Source organism: Gracilinanus agilis, chromosome 3 (genome assembly GCF_016433145.1).
Source record: "Gracilinanus agilis isolate LMUSP501 chromosome 3, AgileGrace, whole genome shotgun sequence".
NCBI lineage: Eukaryota > Metazoa > Chordata > Mammalia > Didelphimorphia > Didelphidae > Gracilinanus > Gracilinanus agilis.
The window spans coordinates 65,454,719-65,466,445 of NC_058132.1; the positions used below are offsets into that span (position 1 = coordinate 65,454,719).

The 11,727-nt window shown below is 51.7% G+C and overlaps 1 protein-coding gene across 1 annotated transcript; it reads left to right on the plus strand.

Annotated features, from left to right (window-relative positions):
• The first annotated feature begins 307 nt into the window (after positions 1-307).
• On the plus strand, positions 308-11,284 carry TMEM222 (transmembrane protein 222). Its single transcript, XM_044671382.1, has 6 exons — positions 308-612; positions 5,360-5,444; positions 7,528-7,559; positions 8,437-8,533; positions 8,615-8,745; positions 10,034-11,284. The coding sequence occupies exons 1-6, from the start codon at positions 401-403 to the stop codon at positions 10,119-10,121; spliced, it is 645 nt and encodes a 214-aa protein (XP_044527317.1). The 5' UTR covers positions 308-400; the 3' UTR covers positions 10,122-11,284.
• Positions 11,285-11,727: the final 443 nt, after the last annotated feature.

Consider the following 11,727-nt stretch of genomic DNA (forward strand, 5'->3'; position numbering starts at 1 on the left):
CGTGAAAGGTGATACATTCCAGTATTTGTTTGATAAATATTTGTTAGCTATGAGGTTTATTTTATCCCAAAGGCAACAGGGAGACTCTGTAGTTTCTTGAGCTGGGGAATGACTGTCACTCCTGCCAGTAACTGTTTTGGCTACTTGGGAGTGGTTGCGCTTTGCATTTTTGGCAGCCATATCTCAGTGTCCTGTGATCCAAGACGGTTCCCCATCGCGGGCTCCTCAGCCAGCTCCCCAGGGGGGAAGGAAGAGGAGGTCTGGCCTAGGCCCCAAGAGCAAAGTTCCTGCTTGGGGGAGAGGGGGGAGGGATGGGGAACGACCGGTCTAGAAGGGAACATCATCTCCAGGAAGTGACGCAGACCAGAACGACTCCGAACAGCCGGAGGTAGCGAGAGCCATGGCAGAAGCGGAAGCGGAAGGATGCTCCCTGCTGCGGCCACCAATGCCCCCTCAGGGGATGGCGGAAGTGGAGGCGGCGGACGGAGCAGCCGTGAAACAGTTCCGTGGAAACGGCGGCGACTCCACCAGCGGCAGCAGCGTCGTGGGGATGGATGTGGAGCGGAGTCGATTCCCCCACTGCGTGGTGTGGACACCTATCCCCTTGCTCACGTGAGTGTCTGACACCCCATCCCAAACCCCCCTCTCTCTCCCGCTCCAAATACCGGCTCCGCCCCCTGTCCTCCGGCCGCGCCCCATCGACAGCCCCGCCCCACCACCTGCCCCAAGAGCTCCTCACGAGCCTGGCTCCGCCCCCGCCGGCCCTCAGAGCTCCGCCCCCTACCAGACCTCGGCCCCTTCAGAAAGTTGGCCTAATCACCTCCGCTCGCCCTCACAGCTGTGTCCCTACTCCCCTAACCCTCTGCTTTACCTGCCCTCTAAGCTGTTCTCAAGCCCGGCCCCGGCCCCTACTAGTTCTCAGGGATGCTCGTGCTCGCGACCCCACCCCTGCCATCTTCAGAACCCCGCCCACTTCCAGCCTCCAGCCACTAGAGAAGACTAGTCCCGCCCCTTACCCCGCCCTCCGAGCGTCTCTAGAGCCCGGCCCCCCCGCCGTCTAACCCCTGGAGTTGCCTGCAGCCAGGCCCTGCCTAGACCAACCACCTGTCCTCCCTCGGAATTCCGATGAACCTCGATTCTACCTATGGTTCCGCCCCCTCAGAGCTTCGCCTCTCTATACCCCCGGGGCTGCTCTCACTCCTCTGATGTCCCCACTTCTTCCCGAGGCCACCCTTGGAGATGAAAAGAGCCCCCTGACGGGAGGGAACTGAGAGATGGGTTTTAATGCAGTTTATGACTGTGTCATTGTGACCTTGGGAAGTTCCCGTAACCTCCCTGAGCCTCAGTTTATCTGCAAAATGGGGATAATAATACCCGTGGCACCTGTGGTAGAGAGATGAGATGATAGGAGACTTGTGATTTAGGCGCCCGCTCCCCACCCCCTCACTATGATTTCCTATTCCTGTCATCAGTTCTGGTTCTCCCATCCCTGTCCCCTTCCCCCACTTTCCCATCTCCATGGCAGGGGCCTCTGCAGTATTCTAGTCCCTTTGTCTCTCCTCCTGAGCTTTTTTTGGAGCCAAAAGCAAGCACAAGCCTCCATTTGTTCTTCTATCCCCATTTGTGCTTTTCCTTCCTTCAGGAAGGAGCAGCTGCCTCTCACAATCCTCCCTACCACGGAAGTGGGGTACCTAGGTCTGCATCCCCACCTTCTTTTTACCACATCACCCCATGAGCTGCTCCTTGAGGGTAGAGACTGTAGTTGTCTTCTGTGTATCCCTAGTGCCTAGCATTGTTCCTGGCACACAGGCTTAATAAATGCTTGTTGACTCTTTAATTTTTAGTGACCTCTGCCCCCTCCACCACACCAACCCCAGAGCCCAGTTCCTTTTTCCCCTGTCCCATTTTCAGTCCCTGCCTGAGGATAATGCACTGGGGACCAGTATGCCCTGAAGTAGGGATCAGGAGATCCGTGGTTGATGTCCAGCTCCTCTACTTATTCTCAAGGTGTGTGTGGGAGGGGGGGTTGGGCAAATCAGCTTTCCTGTTCTGAGAATGAGTTTCCTCATCTACAAGGAGGGGCTTAAATTTCTTGAGGTCTTAAAGTCCTCTCCAGCTGGGATTCTATAAGTTTGGAGAATCTGTTACTGCCTTGGGTAAGGCTTCTTCCAGTCTTGCCTTTGATTCCTGCTGAAAGAGAATCCCAAAGTAGAATGGATTGTCTCAGGAAGGAATGTGCCCCTCATTGGACGTCTTCAAGCAAAGACTGAATGGCTAGTTATTCGGGATAGATGAACTTAGATGACTTTTCAAGTTCCTTCTAACTCAGAGATCCTAGGATGACCTGGGTTTAAATTTAGCCAAAGACACTAGCTGTGTGACCATTTCTCCAATATGCTACCTCTCTGGGTGTTGAGAAAGGTGATAGATGGGAATTCAGAGGCATGATCTAAGGACCATGAATTGACCAGTCTGGCCAGAATACTGGCTAAATTTGGAGGAGTAGTGAGAGGTGAAACAGGCAAGGTATCAGATTGTGGAGGTCTTTCTTCAAAGCCAAGCTAAGGAGTGAAGGAAAAGGGAAGCCATTGGAGGGCAAGGGAATGGTGTCATGAAAACAGAGTTTGAGGAATAACTCATGGGTCAAGTTTTTTTTTGTTGTTGTTGTTTGTTTTTCACCCTTACCTTCTGTTTTAGAATCAAAGGAGTAGTAAGGACTAGGCAGTGGGGGCTAAATGACTTCCAGCTAGGTGTATCTGAGGTCACATTTGAACCCAAGTCCTCCCAACTCCAGAAGTGGCTCTCAATTCACTGAGCTATCTGGCTGCCCAAGTGTTTTAAAGTCTGTAAAGGCACTGATCAGCTGCCATGGCATCAATTACCATTTCTTTGCCAGTGACTTCCAAATCTCTTTATCTAGTCCTAGATTCTCAGGAGCTCTGGATCCACATCATGAACTGCCTAGTGGATATTTCCAATGGGGTGGGCCATAGATATTTCAAATTCAACATGTTCAAAACCATTCATTCCGGGCAGCTGGGTAGCTCAGTGGAGTGAGAGTCAGGCTTAGAGACAGGAGGTCCTAGGTTCAAACCCGGCCTCAGCCACTTCCCAGCTGTGTGACCCTGGGCAAGTCACTTGACCCCCATTGCCCACCCTTACCACTCTTCCACCTATGAGACAATACACCTAAGTACAAGGGTTTAAAAAAAAAAAAACCATTCATTGTCTGTCATTGCCCCAAACATCTCCCTCCCATTACTCTCGAGGACACCACAGTCTTTTCTGTGTCCTAGACTCCCTACCTCAGTGTCACCGTTGACTCCTCACTCTCACTCATCCTGGGCAGCCAATCGGCCACCATATTTTAGCTTTTCTGTCTCTGCAATATCTCTCACATGTCCTGTCCCCCACCACAGCCTCATCACCTCTCCTCTAGACTCCTATTTGATTTCACACACACACACACACACACACACACACACACACACACACACACACACACACACAAGCCTCTTTCCACTTTAATCCATCTTCCACATAGCTATCAAAGTGATTTTCCTTAAGTGCAGACCTGACCATGTCACCACCTGCTCCGAAATTTCCACTGGTACCTTGTGTTACTTTAGGATCAGCTAGGAAATCCTTTGTTTGCTATTCACCTTTCTGCTTTACCTGATCAATCCCTGCCTACTTCTACCACACTCTGTGCAATAATCCATTTCCTGTTGCACACACACTCACACACACTCTCTCTCACACACCACCCCATTTCTAATCTCTGTCCCTTTGTGTTGATGTGCTCATCCCTAGAATGCACTTCTTTCTCCAGAGATCCCTTCCCGATCCTCCCCCACCACCAGCACCATCCCATCCCAAATTTTCATCTGTATTCTCTATAGATTTGCAAGCGCACATGTTATTTTTCCCTTTGGGATTCCAATTCCCTTTTTAAAAAATTTAAAAAACAACTTTTGACAATTGTTTTCTGACATTTTAGGATTCAAATTTTCTCTCTCCTTCCCTTTTCTCTTATCCCCAAAGTAGTAAATAGTCTGACAGAGATTATATCACCTCTTCCAGGCAATATGTATTTCTATATTGCTCATGTTGTGACAGAAGACACATATTACACATACAATAAAAATCTCATGGAAGATGAATATGGTGTGCTCTGATCTGCTCTTAGACTCCAGAAGTTCCTTCTTTGGCTGTGGCTATCTTTTTTTCATGAGTCCCTTGCAGCTATCTTAGAGACTCCCTTTTTTGATAGTGGTTTAGTCCACAGGTTTTTAAAAATTTAATAGAATTTTTCCCCAATTCCATGTTAAAAAGCTTTTCACAGTACACACAGTTCATTGTACAATATTTCTATTACTGTATATGCTGTTCTACAAGTTCTGCTTACCTCACTTTGCATCAGTTCATATAAGTCTTTCCAGGTTGTTATTTCTTATGGTACAATAGTTTTCTATTACAACCATATACCACAATTTGTTCATCCGTTTCCCAAGTGATGGATACTCCCTCAATTTCCAATTCTTTGCCACTACAGAAAGAGCTGCTAAAAATATTTTGGTACAGGTAGGCCCTTTTTCCTTATCTTTGATCTCTTTGGGATTCAGACCCAGGAGTGATATTGCTGGGCCAAAAGTTATGCATAGTTTTATGGCCCTTTGAGCTTGGTTCTATATTGTTCTTCAGAATGATTGTATAAACTCGAATTCCTTTAGGGAGGCCAGAACTGTTTCACTTTTGCCTATGTGGACCCTGGAATTTGGCACAAGGCCTGGGCCTGGGAAGGCATACAATAAATGCTTATTGCTTGATTGTAGTTTCCTCAGAACAATCTGATGAATCAGAAAGCACATGTTGTCCTCATTTTACAGATGAGAAAACTGAGACTCCAAAAGGGAAGTCTCACAGCTAATAAGTGGGGCCAGGATCTGAATCCATATTGCCCAGTGTAGAACTTAATGCTCTTTCTCATACACTGAACACCCTGAGGTTGAATGTGATATTGGAAATTTGAGATAAGTGAAGAGACTTTTTAAAGAACCCCCCCCTTGACTCTGCCCTGACCTCTCCCCCACCCTTTTAGACCTGGCTCAGATGTTGCCTCCTGCTCAACACCTTTCCTGATTCCCTGTTGTTAGTATCTTCTCCCCCTTCAAAATTCCTTGTACGTACTCTGAGGATGTATTGTCTGTCTCGCCACCATCATCCTTCTGAGACAGATCTCAGACTCTTGGGAGATCTTATGCCTTTGTCTTTGTATCCTCAGGTCTAGCACCATGGCTTCTGCCCAGTAGGCCCTTAATGAATGCTTATTGGTTTGAATTGGACCCTTGTCTTGCAGGTGGGTTTTCCCCATTATTGGCCACATGGGCATCTGCACTTCCACTGGCATCATTCGGGACTTCGCAGGCCCCTACTATGTCTCGGTGAGTCCCCAGACCTAGATCCACTTTTTAATCTCACTTTTCCTAACTCTGAAAAGCAGGGGTGGCAAGATCATGGAGTGGCAGGTGTTGGGAGAACCTGTAGAGTCATTCTTTAGCTTAAGGCTCCTGAGAATGACTGTGTTCTTACATTTTACCAGAAGGGGGCACTCCTACCACAGTGGGGTTACTTTATTTGGAAGATCCAATGACAATATGCTGTTGGTCACACTGTATTGACCTTATCTCTTGAGTCTAGCAACTAGCCAGCTTCAGTAGAGAGGTGGTGAACGAAAGGGCATGGGAGTACCATTTGAAAGAGCCTTGCTGGGCAGCTAGGGAGCACGATGGTTAGAGCACCAGGCCTGGAGTCAGGAGGTCCTGGGTTCAAATGTAACCTCAGATACTTCCTAGCTGGGTGACCCTGGGCAAGTCACTTACTTCTCATTGCCCAGCCCTTGCCACTCTTCTGTATTAGAATGGATTCTAAGACTGAAGGTAAGGATTAAAAAAAAAAAACAAAAAAAAAAAGATTTGTTCTTTCCCTCTCCACTACTCCATTAGTTGACAAATTGCTCTTCCATAGAGTGGTGGTACCCTCGGGTACTTGTGGTGCCAGAGACCCCACCATCCCTTGTAGCTGGTCTTTTTGATCCCAGGCCAGGCCATGACGGTACCTTTTTTTCTCTTGGGAACCCTGGATATTCTTCTCCCTGCTTTCCCACTTTAGCACTCTTAAAAATGCCTTCATCCAGGATTCTTTCTTTTAACCTGGTCCACTGAAGATCTACAAAGTAGTGTCTGAGCCAGAATGACAGAAGCCAAACCTTAGATCTAGAGAGAACCTCAGCTATTATCTAATACAACTTCTGTTTCTTTTCAAAAAACAGACCATCCAGCAAGTGCCCACCCATCCACCCCTGCCCAAACACTTCCAGGAACACAGGCTCACTGCTTTTCTTTTCCTTCCTTCCCGGCTTGTCCAGGATCTCACAGCTAGGAAGTATGTGAGGTTGCATTTGAACCCAGGGCCTCCTGTCTCTAGGCCTGCCACCTAGCTCCCCCCAACTTTCACCTTTGAGTTGTAGAAGAAATTTTTTAAAAATTCTTACTTTCTGGGGGGCAGCTGGGTAACTCAGTGGAGTGAGAGTCAGGCCTAGAGACAGGAGATCCTGGGTTCAAATCCGGCCTCAGCCACTTCCCAGCTGTGTGACCCTGGGCAAGTCACTTGACCCCCATTGCCCACCCTTACCACTCTTCCACCTATGAGACAATACACCGAAGTACAAGGGTTAAAAAAAAAAAATTCTTACTTTCTATCTTAAAATCAATACTAAGTATCAGTTCCAAGGCAGAAGAGTGGGAAAGGCTAAGTAATAAGGGTTAAGGGACTTGCCCAGGATAACATAGCTAGGAAGTATCTGAGGCCACATTTGAACCCAGGACTTCCTGTCTTCAGGTCTGGCTTCCTATCCCCTGAGCCACCTAGCTGCCCCACTTGTAGAAGAATCTTTACTGCCAACAAAGGCAAAAAAGGACAAAGGAGGAAAAATACAGTTATCAGAAGTTTTCCCAATGGTCACAGAAAAGCTGTCCTTGGGTCTTCTGCAGTAGACTACAAATGAGTTGTTCTTTCTTGCCTCCCTGTAGGCAGTCTTAGCTCCAGCTCCATTTATCTCCCCTCCTCATCTCCCCCAGGGCCCCGGCCCCATTTTCCTTTTCAGTTTGGAGGAAGGAGATAACAGTCGTGCTTCCCCTCCTCCCTTCCACTCTGCACTCTGAGGAGGCAGGGGCCCCCCTCCTGTCTTTTTTCTCTTTCTTCCAGTCGATTCAGGTGATGACGTTAGGCAGCTTAGGGAAGGGACTGAGATGTGACTCATTCAGCACACACAAGCCCCCTTTGCCCTCTGTGCTCTCTCCCTTTCCACTTAGGCCCTGACCTAAGCCTTGTAACACCAGGACTGGGATGTCTTCCTGGTGGCCACAGGCCACGACACTGAGCTGTTGTTTATTCTCTGAGCCAGCCGGTCCCCTCTTGGTCGTACATGGACATTTGAACATAGGATTTTCTCTTCTCTCCCCACAGGAAGACAATATGGCCTTTGGGAAGCCTGTGAAGTAAGTTCTTAAAAACTTAACTTGGAGGATGAGTGAACCCCACATGTCCCAAGGGGCACCTGAGGGGGCTCAAGGTTGTGCCTGCCTCCCAGAGTAGTGGGCAGAGTCAGCGGCAGCAACAACAGCCTCCACCCCCCCGCGGCCCCACTGGAGGCAGCCCCAGGAGCGCTGCTGTTTCTCCGGTCCATGAGATAGCCTTCACCTCCCTTGGTCATCAGGGAAATGCTATTTCTGCCCACGGCTTTACCAGGCTGGAGAGGATAGAACTCCATGGAAACAGCTAGAAGTGGGCGGCCTGGCCAAGGAGGCCAGCAGGGGCTGAGCTCTGAGAGCTCCCAGGAGGAGCCTGAGGCCCAGAGCAAGGATGGTCTGGCCAAGGGAGACAAGACCAGCTTCAGGGCCCTGGAGGGGTTCTGGTTCAGGCTTTCACTTCTTTATAGTCTATCTCCCTTGTGGCAGATTCAGTGGAAAAGCCAAACCAAGGCCTATTACTTGCAAATCAGCTCCTGTTCCTGAGGTGGGAGCCCCAAGATGGGGTCCTGCTTTGTGGAACCGGGACCCCATAGGACTCCCTTGCCCCTAGGTAAAGCTGACTTTGTTTTGGAAGGGAAGATTCTGGGACTCCTCGGAAGAGAATGAGTGTACTGGCCCAACCAGGGGCATATGTGCCCTTGTCACTGGCTCATGGGCCTCTCCTCCAGGCCAGAATCACGGCCTCACACTTGTTCTAACTCATACTGGCCTTTGGAGAGGCAGGTGAGGCCGGGATGCCCTTCTCTCAAAAACCCCGTCCCCAGGCAAAGCCTGGGCTGGGCACAGTGACCCCAGGCAGCCCCAAGCAGAGACGCTGGAGCCCCACCGGCCCTTCTCCCCGCAGGTACTGGAAGCTGGACCCCTCCAAAGTGCACGCCAGCCGGCCGAATGCCTGGGACACTGCAGTCCACGAGGCGTCGGAAGAATATAAGCATCGCATGGTAGGTGGGGCGGAGCGGCGGCCCGGACGCCCTCCTCGGCCGGAGGCTGGCACCTAATGCCCGCTGTCCCTCCCTCTGCAGCACAACCTCTGCTGTGACAATTGCCACTCCCACGTGGCCCTGGCCCTGAACCTGATGCGCTACAACAACAGCTCCCACTGGAACATGGTGAAGGTCTGTCTCTTCTGCCTCATCTACGGGAAGTATGTCAGGTGAGACCAGCCCTCCGGGGCATGAGCCTGCCCAGCCAGGGGACAGAAGGTGGGAAGCCTCTGAAAACCTGGCTTCCATTTCGGCTCTGCAGTGATGGTGAGCTGCTGGTAAATAGTTAGCTGAGTGGCCTTGGGGAAGTCACTTCCTCTTTGTGTCCTTCTCGGGCATGGGAGTTTTTGGCCCCTGAGGACTCCCAGGCCCTGGAAGAACCCCGAAAGTCCATCCCCACCAGAGGAAGGGCCTTTAGAGCTAAGCAGATGTAACCCCGCTGCAGCCAGTGTGCCCAGGGGCTGGGGGGAAGCTTAACAGAGGAAGCTTTGAGTTGTACAAGGGAATTGCTACCAGCGAGAGCTCACCCTTGTCCAGCCCTCTGAAGCCAGTGAAAGGGATTTCCTGTCCGCCACCCCCAGGTGTGAGTGCTGGAGGGGCCCCAAGAGGAAGGGACTCGTCCAGGTTCACCCTCAGCTCTTGGAATTCCACATCGGATCTTGTTTCCACTGTGCCACCTTGCCCCTGCCTGCCTTCCTGTCTGCCCTGGGAGGTGCTGCGTTCCTGTGGGACCGTCTAAAGGTCACTGAGGTAGCCCAGGGACCGCATCTGCCCTTTGAGGCAAGGCTGGCAGCCCCCCGCGTTGTCACCAGAGGGAGAGACACGGGGCTCCCCCATGAACGTGGTCCTGAGGTCTCTGCGGGCCTGGCCTTGGGCTGGCCCTGAGGGCCCCCTGAGCTGAGGAAGCAAAGCACGTTTGGGTCCCTGAGGGTGCTCCAGTGTACGCTGGCCCTCGCTTGCTGTGCACACCCCACTGATGGGGCCTGTGCTTCCCTGGGCCTTATTGGAGATCCTCCTTGAGCCTCCAGTTACAATAGCAGGAGGCCCAAAGGCCCACAGACAGTTGCTGTGCCTCTCTAGCTCCCCTAGCAAGGCCTCAGCAGAGCCAGAACTGGATCCCTGGTAGGGACCAGGAACTGGTTATTGGATTGACCCCGTGGCGGCGCAGATCTTGGGTGCCTGCTGATGCCTCCCTGGGGGATGGCAGTTGGTGCCATTGTGGCTGGGCTGGTGTCTAGAATGATTGAGGGTGATGTGAGTTGGGGCCTGGTGGTTGGGGAGGCTGTCCAGTTCCCCAAGTTTCATTTGTCTCACTTCCCATACTGTGAACAAGCCTTCTTCCCTCGTCATCAGGCTGAAGGGGCTCGATGGGACCCCGAGATCAAACGAAGTTGGGGTCCTGGTCACACTGCCTTGATTGAAGTTATTCTCTTTTCCCCTTCTCTGTCTTTGCCACAGCGTTGGGGCATTTGTGAAGACATGGCTGCCCTTTGTCCTCCTCGTGGGCATCATCGTTACCACTTCCTTCGTCTTTAATTTGCGGTGATGGCTCACCCTAACCCTGGCCCCTGCTGTCTGGAGGCCTCAGCTGGAAGGAGCCTGGGCCCGATGTCCTCCGTACACTCCCTGCCCCGTTCTCCCAGAGCTGGATTGGGCCTAGACTCATACCTCCTTTGGTTCCAGATACCATCCCCCCAAAGTACAGAAACCTGCCTGTGAGCTTGGAGCCAGGGTTCTTAGTAGCCAACCTTCAAGAGACCGAGATGATGACTCTGGAAGGGGCCAGCTCCTCCTGCCCAGGGCTCTGCCTCTTCTCCCCACGCCCCCAGGCTGGAGCAGCTGTCCTCCACACACCTTGTGGGTTCTTTCAGGATGCTGCCAGGGAAGGGGGCTGGCTCTCCTCCCAAGGCCAGAATCCTCCCTTCCCCTTCCTGGTCATTCCCACTGAGCCCTGCAGCCTGGCACAGCCTGCCTCTGCCTCAACCACAGGAGAGCTTCCCAGGCCCCTCACTCCCCCCATTCTATACAGGCCCCAGATGGCTGTCTCAGGGGAGTGGCCAAAGGGCAGATAAAATTCAGTAGTCATTCTAGCCTAGCTGAGGCCCAGGATGAGCCAAGATGCCCACCAAAGGCCATACAGCAGTGCCTGGCATTGGGAATGAGGTACCCTGGCTTCCCCACCACCACCACCGAGCCTCTAATCTCCGGTTCCCCTTCCCTGCCAGGGGGAGGTGATAGATCATGTAAAAGTGGAAGTTCCTTCCCTTGCCCGGGGTCTTGTCCTCTAGTCTAGGGTAGAGGGTGGTTGGCTGCCTCTACTTCTTTCCTGCCTATTTTACCTTAGAGGGAGACAAATGTTGACAATTCCTGCCCATGCAGGAAGCCCCACTCCTGCAGGTCAGTAGCTCCTCCCCTTCACCCTCCTGTGAGGGCAGGACAGAACCACAGTGGGAATTGCAAAGGGATATGTATCACTGTGTCCAGTGCCACACTGACCACCCTTGTGAGCTTTTCCTGGAAGGGCATGCACTAGTGAGACTTCCTCACTGTGGCACCTCTCAATCACCCCTTTTGTCTTCATGTTATGGGATCGGGGCCTGCCCCTTCCAACCCCTTGGTAAGCAGATGTAGCCTACTATATCCCTAACCCTCTGCCCCTCTGAAGGAAGGGGGCTCCCCAGGCAGGGCCAATAAAGAAGTGTGACTCCATTCTGTGCCCAGTCCTTTTCCCTTGTTTGATTCTGGACCCCAGAACTCATCCTTAGGAGCCTGAGTCCTCTTCTCCTAAGCTTGGGGCCAGAAACCTGGACCACCAGAGCAGTCTTCTCATTCCTGGGATGTGATTGGCCCATCCCCAGGAAGATGAAGACTTGCAAAGGAATCCCTGGGTCATTCCTGAAAGCACAGAATCCCTCCATCCCGCCCTCCATATACTTGTAGCTCCTGCCCTAACTTCAGGGCCAGTGTCAGTCTGGGAAAGGAGAGGAGAGGAGAGGGACTTAGTTCTTTACCTAATCCAATCCTGGGGGTAGGGGCAGAACCCTAAAGGCCTGGTCCTTGTGTTCTTGAGCAAATAGAACCTGAATGGGAAGCATCATGTCTCCCCTTGAACAACACCAACAAGTGGTCCTCCTTCATTAGCAGGGGGTTCA